The sequence below is a fragment of the Carettochelys insculpta genome, chromosome 4, assembly GCF_033958435.1.
Source record: "Carettochelys insculpta isolate YL-2023 chromosome 4, ASM3395843v1, whole genome shotgun sequence".
Taxonomy (NCBI): Eukaryota; Metazoa; Chordata; order Testudines; family Carettochelyidae; genus Carettochelys; species Carettochelys insculpta.
This window is the reverse complement of record NC_134140.1, coordinates 72,735,418-72,762,576: the sequence shown is the minus strand read 5'-3', so window position 1 is coordinate 72,762,576 and position 27,159 is coordinate 72,735,418. Positions and strand designations below refer to the sequence as shown.

Below are 27,159 nucleotides of genomic sequence, written 5' to 3'. Positions count from 1 at the left end.
CCAGTCAGTCTTCTCTCTGCACACCTTACATGCACAGTTTTTTAACCCTTTCCACATAGGTGAGTTTTTCTAATCTTCAGTCATTTTTGTGCTCCAGTTTTAGCCCATCTTTCCTAAAGTGTGATCTCTAACACTGGCCACAGTACTACAGCTGGGTCCTCACCAGGGCCAAATAGAGTAGGACAGTTATTACCAGTGTCTTGTATATGACACAATCATTAATACATTTCAGATATTCAGTATTAGATATTCAAAGTGTCTCATTGAAAGACTCCTTGATCATACAAGAGCAGTTATAATGGAATAAAAAAATTAAATAATCATATCTAGAGATGAACATGCATAAATAGAAAATTAAGCCACTAATCCTGCAAATATTTAGGAATATGCTTACCTTTAACCTGGAGAGTCCCCTTGATTTCAGTTAGAATAGCCATGTGCTTAAAGTTAAACACATGCCTTTATGTTTACAAGCTCAGGGCTCTTAAATAATAAATATATATCAATTCTTCATGCTTCTCGGGACTTCAGACCCTCTCTTGTAATTCCTCTTCATCTATAGCTGCAGTGATAATGGATCAATAAGCATAATTTGTGAAGACAGGAGTTTGTATTTAATTAAGGAAAAGTCACACATTCTGTCCATCAAGATGCTGCTCTAAATCTATAAAATCTAAAATGAATGTCTCATGCAGTTAAGACTTTCAAATCACCAGGAACAGTAGTTATTGGGAATATTGTTTAAAAATATTTCCAGTTTAAAATATTTAAAACTAGGGAGTGGTTTAACCTCACCCTCCTAAAGTATATTCAGCTAAGAAGATTTATCTGAAGCTTGGGAGAAGGGTTATTTTAATTCGCCAGTATCCGTTGTATTCAGTAGTGGTGTTTGTGACATGGAATCTGTGGTAGAGGCCTTACAGAGTGGTCCATATGGAAGATGCATTTATGAAATTAACGATTAAATGGTTAATTTAGCCAGACTTTTCCTCTCTTTAAACAATTAGTGTATGGGCTGCATTTGGATAATATAAGTTACATGGTGTATATGTAGAGAAAGGTGTATATGTAGAGTCACATCATTAATACTAATGATGCATGGCATAGTTTGTCAGCATTTGATGTATTTTGTCTTAGGCTATATCTAGATTAAAGCAATTTGTCAGCAGAAGTTTTTGTTGGCAGATATTTGTGACAAAATGTCTGTCGACAGATTGTGTCCAGACTTCCAGAGCGGATCAAAAGAGCAATCCGCTATGTTGACAGAGAGCATCCGGACTGCCCAGCTGCTGTGTTGGCAAAACAGCCAGCTGGAAACACAGCAGAGAGGGTTGCCCAGTGTCCCAGAAGCCTTTTCTGTCTACATAAGGCCCTCAAAATGTCCAGACCGGCTTTTTGTCGGCAGATCTCTGTCAACAGAGGCATTCTTCCTCGAGGTGAGCTGGATAGAGCTGTTGACAAAAGTGCCATGTTCTGTCAATTTACAGCCATTTTGTCGACAAAGCCCTATAGTCTAGACATAGCCTTAGATTTTTCTTTGGTCATTTTTGTTTTAGCCAAAGTCCTGAATAAGGATTCCTGTTTGTTTACGTAGCCGTATTGGTTTGAAAATCTGAATTCGCTACCCCGAAGGAAGTCTTTGAATTCCCTTCTTTAGACATTCAGGGACTGATGGTGGGGACATAGAAAGAGCTATAATAATAATAATAATAATAATAATGTTAGAAGCAGCTGTAATATGCTATGTGACCTGATCCACACTTATCCATGCATGGGTGAATATACTCTTCATGTGTCTAAGGGATATTTCTTCTATGTGTTGCAGGGGAGCCTGAATTTAAATATGTTGGGAATATGCACGGGAATGAAGCAGTTGGAAGGGAGCTGCTCATTTTCTTAGCTCAATACCTGTGTAACGAATACCAGAAGGGAAATGAAACAATTATCAACTTGATCCACAGCACACGCATTCACATCATGCCATCCTTAAATCCAGACGGGTTTGAGAAGGCAGCCTCTCAGGTTTGTAAGCCAGTGTTTGTAAGTACCTTCACTATCTGTATCTACCTTAGACCCATTGAAAAACATCACTAACATAATAAGTTCAGAAATACCTGAATTTTCACTGCAATGACTTTTGTTTATTCAGCTTAATAATATTGTTTAAGATTGCAATACATTGTAGGTGTTCTTTATAATAAGAATACTAGGCAAATACTGCAAAAATTGTCTCCAAATGTTCATTTTAGTTTTTAAACTAATTCTCTGCGTTCATGATCTTTCTGTTGCCACACTTCATAAATATTCTGTCAAATAAGTTTACTGACAAGAATGTTTTCCACCCCCCAAAATAGCAAGTTTTAATGGAATATTGCAACATATTGGTGGAAGAGTAAGTCTAATTCATAATTAAGGTTATTCCAACTGGAAGCCTGATTCTGAAAATTATATTCAGGGAAAACAAAACACATCATGTGATCTTTATGCAGTGCTTTTTTTTTTTTTTTGTGGTGGTACGGAGTACCAGTACGAGCAGCCACAGCTGTGGGATTGGCTTGCTGGAGCAGCAGGGAGCCAACTGAGTACCGGCTCCTCTCTTTTATTTTTATTTTTTCACAAAAAAAGCACTGTGTGTATATCTCCATAAAACTGCTTTAATTTCAAATATCAGAGGCTCTAAACAAGTGTTTTCTTAACCACCTACTGACCAAGTATGATTCCGCAAATAATTTAGGATAATGAAAACAATGAAGAAAATTATCTGTTCACACAGATTTAAATTTGTATTAATGGATTGCTTGCTCATGGATGTTTGGTCCACCAGCCCTGTACTTACATGTGCTTGTTATTTCAGTTTGATATGAATATATCCAGTGAAATGAATAGGACTACTGACCTCTTTAAAGTTAAATATCTGCAGAAGGGCCTTTAGGATGGGAGTTTTAGCACATGGGCACTACTGAAAACTGTAACTGTACCTTTAATAAAGATGTGAGCGTTACTATGATGTATAGTATAAAATATCAAATAGCTATCGTTTACATTCCTAACAAAATGTATTTTCATTAGGCTTTGAGTATAATAATTTTGAAAGATTACTTCTATAGTAATTTTGAAATTTACTGTGCAAGCTGTATATATTACTAAATGAGCAAGAGCCTGCTTCTGAAAATGTTGTTAAACTAAGAGAAATGTTTGAATCGATTACCATCCTTGTTTCCCCAAAATGTTCAGTATTAACTCTCCCTCTAGTGGCAGTAAAGTAGAAACTATATTGCCCATAAAAATATGACATACTCATGTAAAATGTTTTTTGTTTGTTTGTTAAGACTACTATTATTACTACTTAACCTTGTACTCTGCATTGAAGCACAGGTCATCTACAAGTCTCCTCCACTTCATTCTATCTTGGTACAGAACTTCTATCTGGCTCCAGCTGTACCCCATTTGCTGTCTTTCAAGAAGACCTTCACGTTGTCCCTGGTCTTCATCTTTTGTGTTTTCTTTGCAGGTTTCATATGAGAGCTTGATGGACTTGATGGATGATGTTTTTTGAGAGCGTGGCCTCGTCATCCCCACTTTCTTCTCATGATCTCAATGTCAGTTGGTTTTTGTCCTGTTCTATTCCAAAGCTCCTCATTTCTGACAGAGTCTTGCCATTTGATGTGAAGGATATACCTCAGGCATCTGTTTATGAATTTCTGTGGCTTGTGATTTGAAAACTTTTTAGTACACCAGGTCTAACATCCACACAAGAGCACTCTCTTCACATTTGTGTTGAAGATCTGCTGTTTCATCTTTGCAAATATTATTTGTGAACTCCATATGGGATGGAGAGTCCTGAATACAGCTATTGCTTTCCCTATCCTGGCACTGATATTCTTATCTGTTCCTCCACCTATCCCCAGAGCACTCCTCAAGTAGGTAAACTGCTCCACATCTTCCGGGTCATCCCTGCCCAGTGTTATGGTGGTGTTGGACCAGTTGATCCTCATTGCTTTGATCTTCCCCTTGTTAATGCTCAGTGCACTCCCTGAGGAAGTTTTATGTGGTGTTGTGACCTTCTCTTTTATGCTTTCATGTTGGTGTGAAAGGAGGGCAACGTTATCAGCAAAATCAATGTCCTCTAGCTGTTTGAAAAGTGTCCACCAAATGCTTCATTGATAGCCATCTGTTGTCCTGTTCATCATCCAGTCCATTGTGACCAAGAACAGGAAAGGTAACAATAGGCACACTTGTCACACTCCCAACAGTATGCTGAAGTATTCTGTCAAGACACCATTGTGAAGAACTTGGCATGTTGAAGGTTCATACATTGACTTAATCAAGTTAATAATTTTGTATGGGATTCCATGGTGTTGCAGTGGTTTCCACAAAGTGTCTCTACCAGTGCTGTCAAAGGCTTTTTCAAAGTTTATGAAGGTTATGCACAAGGGGTGTTCCACTTGAGTGACCATTCTATGATCACTTTGGGAGTTGTCACAGGATCTCTCACTTCAGAAACTGGCCTGTTGTTTCTTGAGCGGTCTATTGATTTCTGTCTTCCTTCTCACCAGCGGAATCCTCTTGAACACTTCTGCTGGAATAAACAATAAAATGAAGCCTCCCCCCACTTCTTGTGTTCCTTCAGGTTGCCTTTCTTTGGAAGCTTGATAAGGCAGCCATGTTTCCGGTCTTGTGGGATCTCTCTCTCTCGCTCTCTCTTTTTTTTTTAAGAGCTCTGATTTAAAATGGGAAAGAACCTCTTTCCTACTTTCAGAAATGAAAACATCATAGCCAAATCTGGAATTTTTTGCTAATGCAAAACTCATATTGTTCCTGGTCCTTGTGAGATGCTGAACAGCTGCAGCTCTTCGCTGGATGAGGACAATTGACTTTGATAGGAGTTGGTCTGCTTATGAATTCCACTATTTGATCTTTTGGAAATAATGTGATTTGAATCAGGATAATAGAAATTCAAACTCTCTGTCATGCTAGGCTGAACCTTCCTAAGAGAATTTGCCTTTAACCTCATCGTTTAAGCTTGCTGATGTGCAATCATCTGACTCTAGGACTTAACCTTGAAGTCCACTCACAGTGCAAACTCACATAAAATACCATTGGCTTCAGTAGTAGTTTTGCCTTCGTAAGTGACCACTGCAGCCTGCTCCAGGGTGCAAATTTATTTTAGGCTAGTATTGATTCTTTCTGCGTACCATCTCGAAGACATAGCCTTCCCTGTCCATCATATAACTAAAACGCTCATGCAGGTTATCCTCATCTTGTGTCTCAGTTACTGCAACATCTTGCTCTCTGTCCTTAGTAAATGCAACCTTGCCTCACTCATGTACATTCAGAGTGCTGCTCTTTAGATAATTTTTCTAGCCCATGCCACCCCTCTTATGAATGTCTCCTCTCTTCTCCATTCACAGTCCTATCAAATATAAGTTGCTGGTATTCACTTTCAAGGCATTTCATAATCAATCCCACCCTGCCTGTCATCTCTCTTTCTTGTAGACCTGTTGCTTTTTATCTGTGACTAGCCAATATTGCTGGCCTTCACCATCACAAAGCACCATTGTGCTTTTGTTTGTGCTGCCCCTCACATCTAGGAAGCGGTTCCCTTCAACATCTGCAAAACTACCTTGTCTTCCACCTTCCAGTTCCTTCAGCAAAACTATCCTTTGCTCTGATGTCTACAAAACCATGACAGGGGCTAGGTTGCCAGTGTGCAACTGTCACCTATATTGTTTCGTTGTTTACTGTTACTCCCCTTTCTATATCCATCTATTATCTTTCTTATAATTAGATTGTAAGCTCTTTGGGGCAGGATCTTTTTGCCCCATGTTTGTACAGTGCCTAGCACAGTGGGTTCCTGGTTTTGGACTAGGGCCTTCATGTACTACAGTAGTACAAGTTATTTTAACAATATTAATACACATGTGCTGGTCTGAATTACTTTTGTTTTCTCTCTCCACTCCCTATCCCCTTTCAGCCTGGTGAACTCAAAGACTGGTTTGTTGGTCGAAGTAATGCTCAAGGAATAGACCTGAACCGTAATTTCCCTGACCTGGATAGAATAGTCTACGTTAATGAGAGAGAAGGTGGCCCCAACAATCACCTACTGAAAAACATGAGGAAAGCTGTGGACCAGAATCCTAAGGTAAATAATGTCCTGTTCTTTCCACAAAACTACTGGAGTGTGTTCTGATCTTGCATTTCTGCAACACTGTCTGAATTCACTTATACATTGATCCAGGGCTGGGCAAAACACAGATCCAACCTGTGGAGACAGTGGGCAGCCTCAGACAGGCTCCTCACTCTACTGCTGGCCTCCCACTCAGAAAAGTGGCTTCAGGGCCTTGTTTGTCTTCCAGCAGTTCTAAGCCTGGGGAGACAGGGAAGAGGCTTCATGTACTGCCCCTGTCACTAGCATAATCCCATTGGCTGGTTTCTGGCCAATGGGAGCTGCCTGTCTGAAGCACAGACAGTGCACAAACCATCCCTCTCCTGAGGCTCCAGCTATTCATAGATGCACCTCGCCCTGGCCATGGCTGGACAGGCAGGGAACCTGTCTAAGAAACCTGCTGGAATGCTGGCTGGGAGTCCCCCAGGTAAGCCTCCCATCCAGAACCTGCCTCTGCCCCCTGTCCTGCCTCCCTATGCCATATAATCCAAACCCCTCTTCCTGCTCCCATGCCCCCTTCCAGCCCCTAGATCCCTGCTCCAGGTCACAACCCAAACCTCTGAAACGCCTCCTGCATCCCAATCCCATGTCCCATGTCACACCCCCTAGGTCACAACCCAGACCCTTGCACCCCAGTCCCCCACCCTGGATCACAACCCCCTTCTGCCCTAGGTCACATCCCAAACACCTGAACCCCAATCCACTGCCTCAGGTCACTATCCCCTCCTTCCCTAGGTTACAGCCCAAACCCCTGCACCCCAGTTTCCTGCCCTAGGTCACAAGCCAAATCCTGCACCCACTTTCCGTCACAGACCCCACACACCCTTCTTCACCCCAAGCCCTTATCCCAAGCTGCTTTCTGCACCCAACCTTCATCCCAGACCCTATATCTCCACCATTAGTATCGTGGAAGACTGCAGCCCTTGACCACTTTCCAAAGCCTTAGGGTGGCCTCCACATCAAAAATTATTGCTCACCCCTGAGCTGATCTTAACTCAGTTATTATTTAGGTACCCATATCTGTGTGTGGGTTTGTCTGGAGGGATTCTGCCTACCTCTGATCTTCACATGCAGAATGCTTCACGAAGTACTGGTGCATTGACATACACATTTAAGTGGCCATGGCTCTAAAAGACAGCTTTTCATTACAGATGTTGATAATCTGTTGATGGAAAGTGACTACCAGCTCAGCACAGGGTTAATTTTACTGTCTATCCGTTGTAGTTATCACACAGTGAAATCAATGTTTATTTTTTCATGGTTTTCAAAATTACCACAGTATTTGCTGCACTGCTTATGCTACGTATAGCAGTCAATAAATAAATGTCAGGTCTGATTCTGATCTAATTTACACCAGTTTTATTTTGATGTGAATCCACTGAAGTCAATGGGGCTTTTCCAGATTGACATTAGGATCTGGAAAGATATCAGTTTGCTTACTTGAATCCAGTGGAAAGATTTCCATTCAATTAAATGGTGGGCCATAAGTATGATCAGAGCCTGTATTTAAAAGGCATTAAACTGCTGAATATTTTTCTACATGGACTATTAAGGAAAATTGTTATAAACATCTCTTTCGTTGTAGCTCGCTCCTGAAACTAAAAGCATCATTCACTGGATTATGGATATTCCCTTTGTCCTCTCAGCCAACCTTCATGGAGGAGACCTTGTTGCAAACTATCCATATGATGAAACTCGCAGTGGTGTGTATCATTAGCCTCAGATGTCCAAAGACACAAATAGGACATAGACGAGCTATCCTTCCATGGCTGCTAAGATTCACTTTCTCACAAATAGAAGTGTAGGACTGGAAGGGACACCAGTAGGTTATCTGCACTCATGGCACAACTAAGCATTATCTTGACCATTCCTGACAGGTGTTTGTCTAACCTGTTTTCAATGACAGAGATTCTACAGCCTCCATGGGCAATTTGTTCCAGTGTTTAATTGTAAGTTTTCCCTAAAGTCAAACTTACACATCCCTTGCTGCAAATTAAGCCCACTGCTTCTTGTTCTATCATCAGAGGATAACAAGAACAATTTTTTCACCCTTCTCCTTGTAACAACCCTTTATATATTTGAAAAATTGATCATTTCCCCACTGTTGTCTCTTCTCCAAACTAAGCAAATTCATTTTTTTGATCTTTCTTCATAGGTAATGTTTTCTAGACCCTTAATCATTTTGGTTGCTCTCCCCTGGACTTTCTCCAGTTTGCCCACATTGCCCCACCTGAGGTCTAATTAGCTAGACATTGAGTGGAGATGCAATGCAACTATCTAATAATGAGCCACTTCTATAGCTTATTCATTTATTAGTTACATTTATTGGTTAAAAGGTAGTTAACATGTAATCTTTCAATCTCTAGTTCTAAAAAGCATTTTCTATGGTTAGAGGGCCCAGTTTCAGTAGAGTACCTTGGCATACAGCTGGTCTAACATAGCAGAGAATCAGGATAAAAAGATTTTATCAATTTGCACTGTAATTTTAGTGCAAACTTTTAATGAAGAATTTATTGGGTTAGGGTTACCCCCCATCTGTGATACTCAAACTTATCCAGTTATGCCCCACATTTATCCTTAATGGATCTGTCTCTGCTCCCTCCCATGACTACACAGCCAAGATACCCACAGCAGTAGAGCATAGGATGAAAGTGGAGCTGGGGATGGAACAGGAGCTGGGGAGCTGGTCTGGGGGTGGAGAGATGTTGAGGGTAGAGCTGGACTCAGGAATGGGGGACGGGGGAATGGGGATGGGGTTGGAGCTGGCCTGGGAACAGCGAGAGAACAAGGGTGGAGCTGGGCCTCGATGTGGACTGGGACTGGAGGATGAAAGGGCTTAATAGTGGAGTGAGGGTTGGGTAACAGGTTGTTTGGGAAAGGAGTGAGGCTGGAAATGTGGCACTTCTGCCCTGCCATGCAGTGTGCCTCCTCAAGTGTTCCTGGAGTGTATGTCCCACGGTTTGGGGACCAGCACCCTACTTGTATCAATTTTAGTTATACCAGATTTTCCTCATCAGGGAGAAGGGAATAGGGTAAGTGACTTTGGGTACCTGTCAATGAAGAAATGGTAGTCTTGAATCTAGGAACTTGCCAAGCATACTGACTTTCCAGATGGTAAAATAGCAAAAGCTGCTTGGGTGATTTCCTGACTCTGCTGAAGTCAGTGGGACTTTTATTATTGTGGAGTTAGGATTTTACCCCTTCTGCCATTGATGTTTAACTCTCCGTATCAGACTCCTCATCTCTCTGTAGTTCACTTCTCTAGTAATTACCAAAGACAGCTAACCAGTAACTGCACGTACAATAAATGACATGTAGGCAAAGACTATTTGTGACTTGCAGAGTAAAACATTAGTGATGTACCCAGTTGAAAGAGTTCTTTATGATGTCAAGATTTAACTATTGGTACTATAATAAATGCAGTCATGGAAGTGATATGTGTATATTAGTGAAAATAACTGTGTCAGTTTCTCCTTCACTAGCGTTGTTTGAATGTGCGTAGTCTTTTATAAAACGGTTTACTTTGCAGCACAATCATTTTGTCAGTTTGCATTTAGCATTGTTATTGTTTAATTACTTTAATCACCTATATGCAGACGTTTAAAATGAATAACCATTTAATCTTCTTTGTAACTCTTGTCCTCCTTTAATCCATTTTCTCCTTACTGTTTTTCACTTACAATTATCATATTATTCAATACTAGATTGCAAACACTTGGCTTTTTTTGTGTTGGGTGTAAAATATGTGCCTGACAGACACTGAGGTATTTGGTACTGTACAATTCATAACAGTTATATTAATACTGGTACATAATGATGAATAATATTAACATTTGCATTAATATCTCTAATAATAGCAATACAGATAAGATTGACATATTCAAGTAATAGAATTATTATTAAATATTAATTCTGCTGTTCCACATGTGCACTTGGTATTTTACATAAAAGTGTAAGACACAGTCTCTGCCCTACTGAGTTCATGAGTGCAAAGCGTGTGACTAACCTGCTAATCCATGCATCTGACATTCTGTTCCAGGCAGCACTCATGAATACAGCTCCTGTCCTGATGATGCGATTTTTCAAAGCTTAGCTCGAGGCTATTCTTCTTTGAACCCTGCCATGTCTGATCCGGACAGGCCACCATGTCGTAAGAATGACGACGACAGCAGTTTTGTAGATGGAACAACCAATGGCGGTGCTTGGTACAGTGTTCCTGGAGGTCAGTGCCATTTGCTGGTACAGTAAACTGTATTTTAACTGGCAGCCAATCCAGTCTCAAATAACTGGCATTAACAATAGTGTAACTGCCACCAGGCGCTATCCTGGGGCTGTGCTGCTCGCAGGCAGCGAAGGAATCCCATCCTGCCCCAAGCCATTGATGTCACTTCCCTTTCTTCAGAAGGGACTGGTGCTGGGATGTGGGTGAGGAGCCGAGATGAAGCTGCTGCATCTGTTGCTCTCCGTGTCTCCCTGGGCCTGGGCTGTGGAGGCTCCTCAGCAGCTGTTGCCAGCGGTGTGTGTGTGTGTGTGTGTGTAAGACAGAGAGAGAGAGAGAGAGAGAGTGTCCCTCTGCCATGTGCTAGCCTCCACACGCAGCAGCACAAGCTGGGACCTGAGATGTTGGGGGCTGCTGAACCTCTGAGAGAGGGCAGTGAATTGGTGACTGGAGAACAGGGGACTAGCTCCCTCCATGTGGCAGCACAGACTGGGGTGTGAGCAGCTGGGAGTGCAGGGTAAGCTGCGTGGGCAGAGGCCACACTCCAGAGGCTGGGCTGCTGAGGGCTTCAGGTAGGGGAGAGCTGCTGTACTGCAGCTTCACTGTCGGAGAACTGACGGCAAAGGGATCCCTCTCTATTATATGTAATATAGTAGCCCCAGTCCCGGGGCTGCCAGATATGAAAGAGTTTATTGCACAATGTTGGTTCACTTGCTTTTGAGGATGGTCAGTAATTGTGGTTACTTTAAAATGAGATATTTTATGACATATTAATAGAACAAAATGTCAAAGCTCTTCAGTGTTTGCTGGTGTAACCCAAGCTGAATCTCAGATGCATCCCTATGGGAATATTTCCATAGCTATTGTAGCTGCAACACCTCCATAACACCTTCATAAAGCAAATGGCAGGTAAGCATGGAACTCTTTGGCCGTGTCTACACGTACACGCTACTTCGAAGTAGCGGCGCCAACTTCGAAATAGCACCCGTCACGGCTACACGTGTTGGGCGCTATTTCGAAGTTGAAATCGACGTTAGGTGGCGAGACGTCGAAGTCACTAACCCCATGAGGGGATGGGAATAGCGCCCTACTTCGAAGTTGAACGTCGAAGTAGGGCACGTGTAGACGATCTGCGTCCCGCACCATCGAAATAGCGGGGTCCGCCATGGCGGCCATCAGCTGAGGGGTTGAGAGACGCTCTCTCTCCAGCCCCTGTGGGGCTCTGTGGTCATCGTGTGCAGCAGCCCTTAGCCCAGGGCTTCTGGCTGCTGCTGCGGCAGCTGGGGATCCACGCTGCATGCACAGGGTCTGCCACCACTTGTCGGCTCTGTGTATCTTGTGTTGTTTAGTGCAAGTGTGTCTGGGAGGGGCCCTTTAAGGGAGCGGCTTGCTGTTGAGTCTGCCCTGTGACCCTGTCTGCAGCTGTTCCTGGCACCCTTATTTCGATGTGTGCTACTTTGGCGTGTAGACGTTCCCTCACAGCGCCTATTTCGATGTGGTGCTGCCCAACGTCGAAGTTGAACGTCGACGTTGCCAGCCCTGGAGGATGTGTAGACGTTATTCATCGAAATAGACTATTTCGATGTCGCGTGCACGTGTAGACGTAGCCTTTATGTGCTAAACTCAGAACATGCCCCCAATGAACAGGGGAGCTGACCATGACACCCATTAAAATATTTGTTCTTTTTCACCCTCCAGACCCAGCACTCAGAACGTTTAAACAATTCAGTTCTCAGACAACTGTGGTGAAGCCATTTTCTACAGTTAGGGGGCAATTCAAATTATTTGCGTTTTCCACAAAAAGGCATAAAAACTGTTTTATCTCCAGCATAACACATCAAATAGATTTGTTACAGATAATTCAGAGAATAAGGCTATGTCTACACTAGCCAAAAACTTCGAAATGACCATGCAAAGGGACATTTCGAAGTTTATTAATGAAGCGCTGAAATACATATTCAGTGCCTCATTAACATGCGGGTGGCCGCGACACTTTGAAATTGACACAGCTCGCCTATTTGCTCATAGGAATAAGGGGACTTCGAAGTAGCCGGGGTCCTTTCAAAAAGGAGCCCCGTCTGGACGAGCTGCGTCAATTTCAAAGTGCTGCGGCCGCCTGCATGCTAATGAGGCACTGAATATGTATTTCAGCGCTTCATTAGTCAACTTCAAAATGGCCATTTGCATGGCCATTTCGAAGTTTTTGGCTAGTGTAGACACGGCCTATATGTTATAAAATAACCATTGTATAAAAAATTGAAATATCGGGGTTTTACACATACGCAGTGAAAACATGCCCACGAAACACAGTCACACCATGACAAAATCTGGTGTAATTTATCTTTACTGAGGACCTCAGAGAGAAAAGAAAGATACCTGCTAGGGGATGGCAGTCTGCTGATTGCTATTCACTGGGGGCCCAATCTTGTAAGGTGCACAGAGCCTCCCAGGAGGTGTTTAGGGCCTGATTCTTATCTCTGTAGACAATGGAAGTTTTGCCATTAGTTTCTGGGAGCTCAGTCAGGGCTTTAGATTCCTGTACCTCTCTCACTTCTTGCCTCTTCCATATCTCCAGACTATGCAGAGCTCTCTGCAGGGTCTAGGAGAAGACATGGGACATTGTGTCATTGAACTGGGTAGGGAAAGGAAATACTTCCTCTTGTAGCTCTCACGGCACGAAGTAGACTTCAGTTTTTAATCTCAGTTCTTTGCTTAGACAATGCTCCCATCTGTCAGGGATTTTTCATCCCTTGGGCATAATCGTCCCCGTGGGCCAGGGGATACAAGCCTTCGGCCATTAATATCATCACAGGGGCAGGCAGACTCTAAAAGGTACATAGGCTGCCAGTTAGCAGCCCAGTAACGGTCACTCTGTGTCGGTTGGTTTTACCGGTAACCTGAACTCACCAGCGTTTCAAATCATGAATTTCAAAATCCAGGGCCCTCATTGTTTAGAGGTAAGGCAGCTCCTGGAGAGGGACCTGATTGAAAACAGGCCCCTCAGAACTTTCGTATGCTAATGTAATAATAAATATTCATGAGTGCAGGAAATATAAGGCGGCGCCCCGCAGCGCTCGGGGGTCAGTCCATTCCCATTCGTCCAGCCTGCCAGCTGCTTCAGAAGACTTTGTAAAGAGCTCCTGATTTGCGAAGAGCTCCTGTCTCCAGAGCCTGCAGTTCTGCAGCCGCCCAGCAGAGTCCGCTCTGCTGAGGCATTTTGCTTGAAATCACTCTTGAAATAACCCTCTCTAAAAGAGCTTAGGCAGATAACCCTGAGGTAAATTTAGGTGAGGGTCGAACTGGTCCCACCTTTAGGGTGGGATACTGCGCCCCCACCCCTTAGCACCCAGGGTCTGCCACATAAATCACTGCGGCACCTTCGATCTCGCCGCCAACAACAGGCTGAGAGCGGACGTGGAGTGGGACAAACTGGCCCCATCAATAGGGTGGGGTACTGCGCCCATTCCAACTGAGGCTCAAGGTCTGCGACTCACACAGCACCACCGCCCTCGCTGTCACCGCCTCAGCCTTCCACCACCGGACGTGACTACTGGACTCGACCAACGGACCACACGGACACGTAAAACCCCACATCCCGGAATACTAACTTTCTGACTTTTAAACCGGGCTTCGTGAGCTTAAATCTAACAAAAAACCATTATCTGGACCGCACATTTGTTTAACAAAGCCCATGGTTAAACTTGTTAAGTTAAATCCCCATAGTTATATTCCCTTTTACCTCTTTTTTCCTACTTCTCTCCTTTTCCCCTTTTTCTCCAAGCCCCACTGAATAAGCCAGTGGGAAAGGAGCCTTGTTCGGCTGGACCGCGAGGTATCCAATAGGGTAACCTACCCAGTTACCCAGGGTAATTGAGGGGGGCAAATTAAAAACCCCCCTTGTTGCTCGGAGAAGGCAAAAGGGCTCATTAAACTTTTTGTCCTTGTATTTAGCAAGGGAAGTCTCAAAGTGGCTTCATCAATGGGACCCTTAACTATACTCATTGTAAGTTAAAACGTAGGTAAATAAGATAGCATATAGAGTGGTAGTTATAAAGTAGTAGTTTAATTATTATATTGTTGACCTGTTAATTATCGTTAGCGTTAATAAATATAATTGTCGTTTATCATAACCGTCCTCTTCGTGCTTTACCCTCGTCACAAGCAATCCCTTGCCAGTTCCTACCCTGCCAGTGGTCAGCTTCTTCCCCGGTCTCTGGCGTTACGTCTTAAGCCCCCTGCCGGAGGTGGGTGGGGTTGGTCTGCGGAGGAGCGGAGCGGCCCTTGGGTGGGCTTTCTGCCGGCTCCTCTGTGCCCTCGTCTGAGGCCCTGTGAGGATCCGAACGGATTGCTCGTGCGGGGTCAGCGGGGGGTTTCATCACCCGCGATTCTGCCCGCACTGTCACCATCTAACTCAGTGGAAGCTTGAGCTGCTTGGAAAAATTCTAGTGAAAACCTTTGGTCAGGATTTGTCAATTCATTGAAATGTTTGGTGGAGATGGTTCACGTTTGGTGAAGTCCCTCTGGAACCAGGCAGCTTTCTAATGGAAACCTGACTATTTTTGCAGCTGCTTGCCCACCCAGCTCCTTGGCCATTCCAGGGTCTGCAGTGCCAAGGCAGCCCACCTGCAGCTTTCAAAGGATTCCATCTATATTGGACATGCTGGATCCTGGGATTGAGCAGCACTTTCTTTGCAATTGCGGCTATGTGCTACTGTGATCCTGGCTGGGTGCAGGTACCTGCACTCAGAGTAGGTAACACGTCCCCACAACTGGGTTCAGGGAGGATAGGAGAGGAAGCTGCCTGATTTGAATGTGGAAGGAGCAACAGCTACATTTTACGAGGTTGCAAAGCAGGTTGGAGGAAGGAGCTGGGGGTGAGAAGACTGGAACTGGAATCTGGTGGGGTGTGCCGGGTGAGAGGGAGCAGGAAATGTGAATGGAGTTGAGGTAGGGGAAGACTGTCTGACTTGCTGGTCAAGAATATTAGAACTAGGAACCAGAAGCAAGAGAGAGAGAGGGGACTGCCTGGGCAAGGAAACTAGAACTGGAAGGAAATGGGGGATGCCGACTAGAAGCCAGTAGATGGAGGGAGACTGAGATTTGATGGTGAACAGGGGGATCATATTTCCCTATGCCAAGTACAGGACACTCTGGGGAGGACAGCTCCCTGGCTGTGGCTGCCAAGCAAGTGGAGCTCCCTGGCTGCCCCATGCCACAGAGTGCCGAAAGGGTTGGTGCCCCACAGGAGAGCTCCCCAGTTGCAGGGGGCATTGCCCTGCAGAAGCTGGGGGTTTCAGCAGCTGCCCCACACTGTTGGGCCCTGGGAATGCTGCAGGAATGCTCCCTGGCTCCAGCGGTGGCTGCCCTGTGTAGGCTGCCACCCTGCGGGGGTAGGGGAGTGCTGGTGATCCCTGGCTGCAGAGAACAACTGCGGATTCCAGCTGCCCCACCCCTCAGGTGCCAGGAATGGGGCTGCTGCCCTGCAGGGGAGCTCCTGGGCTGCCCCATCCCTCGGGGCGATGCCCCATGGGGAAACCTCCTCCGCTGCCCTCCACTTCAGGGCATCAGCTATGGGGCTGCTGTCCTGCTGGGGATGGGGGCCTCCTGGCTGCAGAGGGTGGCTGCTGTGTGCCTTGGGGCACTGTCCATGGTGCTGCCCCCCAGTGGGAGAGCTCCCTGGCTGCAGGGGCGGCTGCCCTGCGTGTGTGGGGGGAAGTGTTACGTGGGAGGCTGTCTTGCAGTGGGGATTGGGCTACACCCCTGCAGGGATCTCCCTGGCTGCAGGGGAAGCTGCCCCACAGAGGGGCTCCCCAGCACTGCTGGGGCACCAGGTCCTGCTTAAAATCAGTCGGGTACAAAACGCATTACCCTACTTCCTTACATGCCCTGCCTTACCCCAATGTCAGGGCCTCTGGCACCCTCTCCTGCTGCTGCCTATACTGTCTGGTCAGTAATTGCTGCACATGCTGTCCGCCCAGCTCCTGGTTGATTTTATCTGCAGCTGCTCTAATTGGGGAAAGGGCAGCTCAGCAGTGGGGTGAATATATGGGACAATTAGATTTTTGTTAAACAAAAGGTGGAATAACTGCTTAAAATACGAGACAGTCCCAGTGAAAACGGGATGGATGGTCACCTTTATGAACAATGAAAATAGTGGGCGAGTTAGGAAGAGTCTGGGTTCCCTCACAGAAATGTCCTTCACCACATAATCTTGGTTCATTTCTGGGGTACTGAATGAAGGAAAGATTCGGAGGAAAAAATGTGACTGTATCATAAGGGGCCTGAATTAAGGTTATAGAGGGGACCTTAGTTCTGGAATTTCTTGAATTTTTGTGCTTGACTTTCCATGTTAGTAATGTTCTCTTAAAGTAGATTTTATGCATGTAATATCTACACATAACATGGACAAGACCAAAAGATCAAATCAGTCACAAGCGTAAGCCTGTAATGGTAGTTATTCAGTCATTACAGTTTAGCTCTGTAATATGTTCAACACAGTATTCCAAGTAGCTCTGTGGGCTAATTAGATTCTTGCATCAGCATGAAAATAGCATCTTAAAGCAGCTTAACTTGCTCTGTAATCAGCCTATTGTATAAGTATCTCTTTATTTTATTCTGAGGTATGCTGTAAGTTGTGCCTGGAACTTTACCAGATCATTGCCGACGTAAATCACATTTCTCATTGCCTATTGCTGAATCAATGCTGAGGACACTTTCTTTTAGGTTTAGACTCAGCATATGACCCCCAAAGCTTAGTTTGTACCATCCAAAGAATGAATGATATGACGTACTTCATTTTCATATGCTATTACCATGTACTAATAGAGTATTATACTAACTAGTAACACAGAGGTACGTAGGAGCTGCAGATACTCATCAGCTCTGAGGATTTGGCCCCTGACATAATATTTATATTGCAAAACGGAAGACAGTTTGCTTTGTCCGGATTCTAAACTCATTTATTTTAATATAAACCCTGTGTAACTCTATTAACTACAAGAACAAAGGAATGTTCAACTTCCTGGATTCCCTAGAAAATCCCCACTCTATACCAGCAATGAGGGATGTGAATCAAAGCTTTAGGTGATGATCTAACATTTGCAAAACATCAGAATGCCATTCCCAGTGATTAACGCCTGCCATTAATGTACAATGTGACTACTGCATCAGAGTAAAAGGTAAATTCTGAACCCAGTGTAAAGAGTCTCCTAAAATCTCCTCTCTTCAGGGGGTGACAGGTAGTGCCCAGAGGCTGGAGTGGTCCAGAACAGTTGGCATAGAAGAGGTAATTTCCTTTCCGAGTTTCAGTTACATAAACAGAATCTCAAGAATTTTTATTTTTAATTTTTTTAGGTGTCTCTCTGTGAGATGGGGAGGGTGGAAGGGGGTTAGAGTGATCAGTCAGCTACAGTGAAAGACAATGGGATGGAATGATAGAGGCAGTTTGTTGAAAAAGAAGTAATTAAAAAGATGTGTACCTGAGTAAGATACTTGGCTGGAACTGCAGAGAACTTGGTTCAGTTCCTGGTTGTGCCAGTTATTGTGTGTGAAGTTGGCAAGTCATTTGGTATCTCTCTGGATCAATTCCCCATCTATAAAATAGGCATGATCAAGGGGGCTGACATCTTCTGTGGACCCCCAGACAAAGTGTGTGTTGACCGGGGGAGGGGTGGCTCTGTGTCCCTGGAAGGGGAGGGACCTCAGGCAAAGGGCAGCCAACCCTCAGCACTGCGTGGACCTTCTTCCCTTCCCCAACTTCAGACCATTGCTCCTTGTTCTGTCATCTGTCACCACTGAGAACAGCCTCTTTCCATCTGCTTTGGAACCGCCCCCACTTTCAGATTGTTGAAGGCTGCTTTCAGATCCCCCTCACTTTCCTCTTCTGTAGACTAAATTCATCCACATCCTTCAGCCACTCCTTTTAAGACACACGCTCCAGCCCTTTAATCATTTTTATTACCCTCCAATGGATTCTGTCCATTGCATCCACATCCTTTCTGCAATAGTGCAGGGGGGCCCAGAAATGGACTAAATACTCCAGATATGGACTCATCAGTGCTGAATAGAGGGGACTAATCACTTCCCTAGATCTGCTGGCAATGCTTCTACTAATGCATCCCAGTATGCTGTTAGCCTTCTTGGCCACAAGGGCACAAGCTTCTCATCCATTGTAATCTCTAGTCAGGGGTGTCCAACATGTGGCCCGCAGGCCAGAATCTGGCCCTTGGAGCCTTTTCATCTGTCCCACTGTGCCAGCAGTGGTGCCATTTCTAAATGGCAGCTGGGCAGCTCCGAGCCACATGGCCACCAATTCACCTCCAGCTTGCAAACAGCATGGCAGGGGCAGTTCCCACTGCCCTGCTGCACAGAACGGATTATGCTCTGGTGGTAGCCCTGGCATGCAGGGCTCTGATATTGGCCCTGGCATTCATGGCACTAGCAGCAGCTCTGGACTCTGTCAGAGTACAGGGCTGTGGTGGCGATGCCGGGGTTCTGTTGGGACATTGAGCAATGCTGGTGGCCCTGGGGCACAGGGAACTCCTCTGGGGAGCAGAGCTCTGCTGGCCACCCCAGGCCCAGGAAGCAGAGCTCTGCAGGGGCCAGAAGACTTCTGGCAGTCCTGGGACCCAGTCGGTTAACCCCAGCAGCCCCAAGGCAGAAGAAGCCTGGGAGCTGGCAGGGGATGGCAGCATGCCTAGCTCCTGGGCAAGTTAATCTTTGGGCTTCGGGGCGGGGGGGTTTGGTTTGGTGTTGTGTGTGTGGGGGGCAGGGTTTAAACCTGGGATGGGTGAGGGGCAGTTTGGAGCTGTGAGGGGTTTAAGGTTGTGGGTGGTTTGAGGCTGCTGGGGGAGGAGATTTTGGGCTATTTTGTGTTCGGCCCTTGGAACATGTAAAACATTGTCATCTGGTCCCCAATTAAGAACAGGTTGGACACCCCTGCTCTAGGTTCTTTTCTGCAGAAGTGCTGCTAAGCCAGTCAGTTCCCAGCCTGTTGCCATGCTTGGGATTCCTCTGTCCTAAATGCAGGACTCTGCACTTCACTGGATTCCTTTTGGCCCAATCCTCCAATTTATCTAGGTCTCCCTGGACGCTATCCCTACCCTCCAACGTACCTTTCTTCCTAGTTTAATGTCATCCACACATTTGCTGAGGGTACAATCCATCCCCTCACCCAGGTCATTAATAAAGACCTTGAACATAAGTGGCCCCAAAACCGACCCTTGGGGTAGTCCACTTGATACCAGCCAACAACCAGACATAGAGCTGTTGATCACTACCCATTGGGTAACATGGCTGTTTTTCATTCCCCTTTGTGCTGCCTGAGTGGTGCAGAGGAATGATAATGGGTATTACAGAAACTAATCCAGTAGACTCATTGAGGCCAGGCAGATGAACATTTAAAGGAATAGCTAACCAAAAATACTGTTGTGTATCTTTAAGTTCTCCCAGTTAAAGTTGCATTAGCAATGTTTTTCATTTACTTCATTCATGTCTAGTTCCCATGTCTTTTACTGTGCTGCTGAGTGGGAAGAAGAGAAATAAAAAAAATGCTATATCTGATTGGAAATTGCAGGACTCCTGTTCTCCTACTCCAGATGACCATTGCATTAGGGGTGTGTGTGAATGATTTTTTTGCAGAAAATCATTGCAAATATTTTCCATGGAAAGAAGACCTTAAAAATTTTGTGCTGAAAAACAATTCTGTGCTGAAAAACAAAAGTTTGAGCAGCCCTAATGACTACCTCTTTCAGAGTATTTATGTGATTTATTTGCTTTGTCATTAGCTGTCATTCACAGGTTTGCAGTGCACATAGCCATCCGTTTCTTTTTTTCATCTGGAAGTAATTGAACTACACCTGGATATTGTTTTTAGTTCCTACAAATGAAAAAAAAAACAGTCTTTCCATGCCAAATGTCCCATAGGAGTATGCAGGCCAGATGCTCTGTCAGATTTGGTACAATCATTACGTGCATTCAAGACTGCCAAGAAGTCAGTGTTTTCTGTGAAATGAGCATTTGCAGTGAACTCCCTTTTTTCTTCTCTAAGAAACAGTATATTGGGCCTGATTCACCTCTCTCTTATTCTGGTTTAACATCAATGGAATTATTCTAGATCAGTTCTTCTCAATCTGTTTTTCATTGTGAGCCATGCGTGCAGCTCCCTGTAATGTAGGCCACATCCACACGAGAGAGAGAGAGAGAGAGAGAGATGTGTACATACATCACCTGTATGGCCCAGAGGCTGTCACATAGCTTTGTAGCTCTTTGCTAGTTGAGCTGCAAACAGCCCACGGGCTTCAGGTTGAGAACCAGTGCTCTAGATTTATACCAATGTGAGAAAAGAATCTGGTACATTCTGTGTAATGCAGTTTTCTCCTAATTCCTCACAACACTGTATAAGTCCTTCCTTGCTGAGCACTCCACTTCCTACACTGGACGCTATGTCAGTTCACACAGCAATGCAAAGTGTCCATGTTTCTCTCTGCTGGTATTGCAGGTATGCAGGACTTCAATTACCTTAGCAGCAACTGCTTTGAAATCACAGTGGAGCTCAGCTGTGAAAAATTCCCACCAGAGGAAACTCTGAAGAGCTACTGGGAGGACAACAAGAACTCACTTATCAATTATCTTGAGCAGGTAAATGGTCAAAGTAGTTTTCTGTATAGTAATATAACTAAATAGAAACTGCCATCTGTGTTATTCTGATTATATACCATAGCTATGCTTACTTGGCACACATCTCTGGGGTAAATCCAGAACTAACAGGTTGTTAAAAATTAAAATCCATGTGGATCTAGATCTGATATTTGGTAGATGTGCTGCAGTTAACAAGTATATGCTTGTGATTCTGACATGAGAAAAATAACCCGTTAGTACAGCTGTTGAAGAATGGCACACATTTATTCTTGAATAATTTATTTGAGAAAATATGTCAAAGTTTGCCAGATCAAATATTTGCAATGAATAAATCACTGAGTTTGGCCTGTTAGTTTTATGTGGGATGAAGAGGCAGTATAGTCCAATGTAGAATTTCACCTTTTTGCTATAAAACTCTCTGTTAACTGTCTTTAAAACAAGGTTCACATTCTTTGCACACTGGTTAATTTCCAAAAAAAAAATCATTGAAAATAAGGTTGGACAAGGAATACCACAACACTTTAAATTGCCTGCTTCTGTAACATTGCTGGCTAGATCACTGAAGTTCATTTGCCATCAGCTGGTAAAGGGTTTTACCCATCTTCTGGACTTTCCTACATGATACTTACTGGCTAGATTGTCAGCTGTGCCTGAGGATTGTGGATTGTTACCCAGTAGAAGGTACACATCCGGCCTTTCTTCTCTCCTCTGCTATGAGCTAATCCCTTGACCTCAATTAGAGAAGTCTAAAGTATGCTCTTGTCTAAATTATATCAGCTAGTGATGCCTAAATGACAGCTGAAGATCAGCAGACAGTAGAAAAGCCTCAGCTGCACACCCTATTCCTTCTTGTACCTACTGCACCTAGTAGCAGCTATGCCAGCTAAATGCCCGATACTGGCTGGTGATGCTGGTTTTAGAGCCACAGTCCAATTGGTATTGCAGAACAAAATGGCCACAAATGGACATGGGGTGAAGTCTTCAAATGAGGGTTTATACTCCACTGACATTAATGAGAACTGTACAAGTAACTATAATAGACGCAGGATTAGATCCCGTTGGCTCAGTGCTCCCAGGGGCTGAGTGCCTCATGTAAAGGAGCTGATTCTATGGGGAATTGAATCTGCTCACTTCTTACATTGAGTTCTTAATGCTTTGGGGGATCACATCCTGAATTCTTATATTTGAGCAAACAACTTAATAGCCTATGTGAAAGATGTGCCTCAGGCTGCCTCCCAACACCTTTTATGGAGCCTGTGAATACCCAGTAACAAAAGGATTCAAGGACGTACATATTTCCCCTCATGGTATGCTGCATGTTTGTAGCAAAAACAAAGTAGTCATATCAACAGCTGTCGAGCTGTTGGCTTAGTCACTGTGTAATATTCTATCGTGAGGTTTAGAAATTATCCTTTTTTATTTTCAGCATGTAGCAAAGGCGTCTCAGCTATTTTACTGATGAAAATAGCTGCCTTTTGAGAACACGTGAAATTTCCCATGTATCTCTGGCTTTTTCAGATACATCGGGGAGTGAAGGGGTTTGTTAGAGACCTTCAGGGAAATCCGATTGCAAATGCTACCATTTCTGTGGAGGGAATAAACCATGATGTTACATCAGGTGGGTGTCACATCGGTGATTATGTAATGAGGAGTGCAAGCATGTACTACTGTGCCTCTGTAGCATGCAATATCGAGTCCTATCATCTCAGATCTAATCAAATATTATTAGCTAAGTGTGTTCAGGCTGCATCAGTATTTAGAGGAGAGATATGTTGGGGTTAGAAAGCAGTTTTCCAAGTGGGCAGGTTGGATGTTCCATATCTGCCATCTGCAGAATTTCTAGCACCTTTCTTTGAAGGAGGTGATTGTGGCTGCTATTGGAGACTGGTCTGGACCAAATAAGTCACTGCTCTGATCCAGTGAGCCAGTATTTTAAGTCCTAGTCACACATGCTATATGTAGTTTTATTGGTGGCTCAGTAGGTGACACTTTTCTCTCAGAGAATATGTCAAGACTGTAATCGGGGAGGTGACTGCAGCTCAGGCTGACATCCCCAAGCTAGCTGCTGTGGCTTCACGGCTCTGGCACCTGAGCCACAAAGATTAAAACTAGTTTGGATTTGTTGGATGGAGCTGCAAACATTTCAGTGATACCAGTCTGGACAAACCCCAAGTCACTTTGGAACTATGTTCTTGAGGAGAAGTACCATGTCTAGGATAAAAGCTAAAACTTGGGCCCAAATTCCTTGTGATTATTAAAGAGCCTGGTTTTTTTTTCAGGATTAGGAGCATTCACTCCTAATCTCCTTGCCATATTCCCATTTGGATAACTGCTTTCTGCCCAGATAAGATCACAGTTGATGGCGCACACTCTCATCTCCTGATGGGTAGTAGCGTTGCACTTTGTTTTTGTTGCTGAATCTTACCACAGAAATAGATTCAGAAGTAATTTTGTGTTGACAGTTTGTGGCATGTTACCTTTTCATCCATAGTTCGTCATTTTTGTTTGTGAAAGGTGCTAGTTAAATAAATGTGTTTCCCATATTTTGTGGACTATTGTGTGCTATTGTAATTTGCCTGGCAATGAATTCTACTACTCTAGTGCAGAGTAGGGCATGCGGTTGCCACACACTGTGGCAATTCTCTTTGTGATGTGTCCACATGTTACAGACGAAGAGGGCAGCAGTGCCACCAACTAGAAGAGTCAGGGCCCTTTCAGTGTACATAAAACAGGGGAGGAGAAATGAAAGGCAAAGACCAGTAAGTGAGCTGCATAGGTATTGAAAGGTGGAAAGAAAGGGCAAGGGGAGAGGATTTGTCCTCCATTTGAAAGGTCAGTATCCCATCTGTGTTCTCTTGTGTGGCGTTGGGAGACTGAGATGTATGATTCTGCACCTCACACTTCCACGGCGGCTGACTGCTTACAGCCATCATCCCATAGCAGCAATGCAATATCCCAAGGTTACAAAATAAGTGGTCAAAAGTCAGGAATTCTCAAAGGTGAAAGGTGGATGGTCAACCTTAATTCTGCTCTTTTGTGTATGTCTTTAAATACAGCCTGGCTAAAATGCCAGATAATATAATAGATCATAATTTTATATGGAATCTCTTTTTTTAAAAATATTGGGGCACTTCAGTTGATACATCCTGAAGCTAATAGTCTTTAAATTGAGGCTTTCTTATTTGGACTTCCTCCAGCTGTGATTGTGCTGACATGGTCAGTGGTACTTGGAACAATTAAACAACACTGCTGTCTATACACAGAAGTTTTTGATTTTTTTAAAAACACTGGGGTAGTCACAGAATTACTCAGCATTTAGGAAAGGAGTGAAACAAGTAATGACAGTGACTTAAAGTGGCATTTCTGAGTGGTGTTCCAAAAGTGTGAAGGTATATTCTGCGCAGTATGCAGGGATAGCAAATTCTCTGCAAAGTGACTTGTAAATGCTGATGAAATATTACACTAAAGACAATGCACAGCGGGCTTCATTGTCCACCCATTGGTATAAAACTGGTGTAATGGAACAGAAGGTCAGTCCCTATGTGCACCGTTGCGATTATGTTTTTATTTTGTTTTTCCTTCATTTTAAAGAAATATTGCATATGTAACCTGGTCTCTCCTTTCATTTATTATTAACTGCAATGGTAACTGCATTTACAGCCCATCTTTTTTGGCCAGAAGTAATTTGTTTCTTTTCTTCAAATTTAATCTTTCTTTATTTTCAGCCAAGGATGGTGATTACTGGAGATTGCTTGCTCCTGGAAACTACAAACTCACAGCCTCAGCACCAGGCTATCTAGCAATAACTAAAAAAGTGGCTGTTCCCTTTAGCCCTGCCATTGGGGTAAGTATTCCTTCATTGGTAGGTTTGGGTTTCCTTATGAAAAAAGAATAATGGAATATGGTCCTTTATATAATATGTGTGTTTATAAAAAAAAAAAAAATCTGAAGTCGAAAGAAAACTAATTGCTTTTCATCCCGAACTAACTATACCTAAACCTTAGAAAATGGGCTAGCAATCCAGCCAGACTGCTTGGCTTCCACCAAACAACCATGGTGTTATTTGGAAGGGTCTTGTTTCTTTTGCTAGTGGTGTTATCAGTAATCAGGAGACACATAAATGGGTAAAAATTACACACAGCGATAGACAGGTAGGCCTTAGCATTTTTATTTAGATTTGATTTTCTGTTGTCCAAACTGGCACTCAATCACTCAAATGGCACTCAAATCACTCAAGATGAAAATCTTCTTCACCTCTCTGCAGAGGGCCTGCACAGGAATACTCACACCATGTAAGTGCCAAATACATAGGGCCCTACCAAATTCATGGCCATGAGAAATGTGTCACAGACCATGAAATCTGATCTTTTGTGTGCTTTTACCCAGTTGTATGGGGAAGATGACAGTTTCTCAAATTGGCAGCACTGACCCAAAAGGAAGTTTCAGGTAGGTCACAGAAATTATTTTAGGAGGCATTGTGGCATTGCCACCCTAACTTCTGTGCTGCCTTCAGAGTTGGCCGACCGCAGAGCCAGGTGCCCAGCTGTGAAGGCAGTGCCCCACTGATAGTAGCGCAGAAGTTGCACTTCTGCCTTCAGAGCTGTGCCTCCAAAGCATGGCAGCTGCTGACTGAAGGCTCATATCTGCAGGCAACCTCACAGAGGAAAGGGTGGCGATATCATACCATCCTTATTTCTGTGCTGCTGCTGGTAGCAGCTCTGCCTTTAGAGCCATCCAGCAGCCACAACTCTCTGGCCACCTACCTCTGAAGGCAGTGCCACTGCCTGCAGCAGCACAGAAGTAAAGATAGCCAGAGCCATCCTATCCATAGGACAGTCGGGGGCAGGCCCACAGGGCCCAGGGCAGCCTGGGAGATTGCTGGCAACAGGGGTCAGAGAAGCAGTGCGCGCGCCCCAGCCTGCTCTGCTGCACCGTCTCACAGCGAGGTTACTTCTCATCAGTGCAGTGGCCACAGGAAGTAGTGACCTGGCTGCTGCCGACTCCACTCCTGCAGGGGGACAGAGTGGTCTAGGGCCAGGTCACTCTACGTCCTCCTGCCACAGTGAGTGCCTGGCGATGGGGGCAACTCTAGTTGCTGGAGCTAGGACCCTGGCAGAGGCATCTGGTCCTTAGGATGAAGTAGGGCAGCTGCCCCAGTCTCTGCACTTTTGGGGGCCATGTGACAGTTGTCCAACCGTCCTATTGGTGGAAAGGACCCAAAGGATTATAGGGGCTGGTGCAGCAGCAGCAGGAGTCCTCCCCCAGCACTCACCAGATGGCTGGTGGGGGCTGGAGCTGCATGACAAGCTGTTCTGCACTGCCCTCCTGGTCCCCTGCCCATGCCTTCTCAGTGGCATCAGGAAGCAGAGAGCCTCAAGCCCAGGGTGCTCCACTTCCCACAGCTGCAGAGAAGCAGGGTGCAGCAGGCAGGGAGAGGACAGTGGGGCAGGTTGGAGCAGGCTGTTGGGCCACGCTGGCGCCTACTGCCCACTTAGGGAATGTGGGAGTGGGGAGGGGGACACCTGCTCCTGCCTCACCAGGCCCCCATAATCCCCCAGGCCACATTGTTCAGGGGAGTGGGAAAGGGGGCAGAGCAGGGGCAGGGCTTGGGGAAGGGGCAGGTGGGGGCAGGCCCTGCCACTGAGGTGGTTGCCCCAGGCCTTGTACCTCAGGAACTGGGAGGGGGTTGCCCCAGGCTCCATGCCCCCTTTGGGACAGCCTGTCCTCCCAGTAAACCACTGGGTTGCATCATTCCTGGGAGGGGTTGGGAAGGTAGCGCGTGGTGTGGAAATAAACAGGTTGGAGGTAGAGCCTGGGGCAGATTGGGCTGTGTCCTGGGCCTGACACAACCCAAGGAATGGCCTTGAGGATAGCAGTATCACCCCCACCCATAGCAACCTTGTGACCACCCCAGCTCCTTTCTAGCTTAGTACCCCTGCAATTAAAACACCATAAAGTTCAGATTTAAATAGCTAAAACCATGAAATTTACTATTTTCAAACTCCTATGATCATGAAATTGAACAAATGCACCATGAATTTTGACCAAAATGCACCGTGGTAGGGTTCTATAAAGTAGGACGTCAGTGGGACATAAATAGAGCATGGGTTTTGTTTGATCCTTTGCACAGACATAA

General features: G+C 44.8%; 1 protein-coding gene across 1 annotated transcript in view; it reads left to right on the top strand.

Annotated features, from left to right (window-relative positions):
- Nucleotides 1-27,159, top strand: part of CPE (carboxypeptidase E) — a 106,247-nt gene that overhangs the window by 75,012 nt on the left and 4,076 nt on the right. The window contains exons 2-8 of the mRNA XM_074993066.1: nt 1,826-2,022; nt 5,975-6,142; nt 7,752-7,869; nt 10,206-10,388; nt 20,884-21,023; nt 22,542-22,641; nt 24,749-24,867. Of these exons, the coding sequence (XP_074849167.1) occupies nt 1,826-2,022; nt 5,975-6,142; nt 7,752-7,869; nt 10,206-10,388; nt 20,884-21,023; nt 22,542-22,641; nt 24,749-24,867 (1,025 nt within the window). The remainder of the gene's footprint in view (nt 1-1,825; nt 2,023-5,974; nt 6,143-7,751; nt 7,870-10,205; nt 10,389-20,883; nt 21,024-22,541; nt 22,642-24,748; nt 24,868-27,159) is intronic.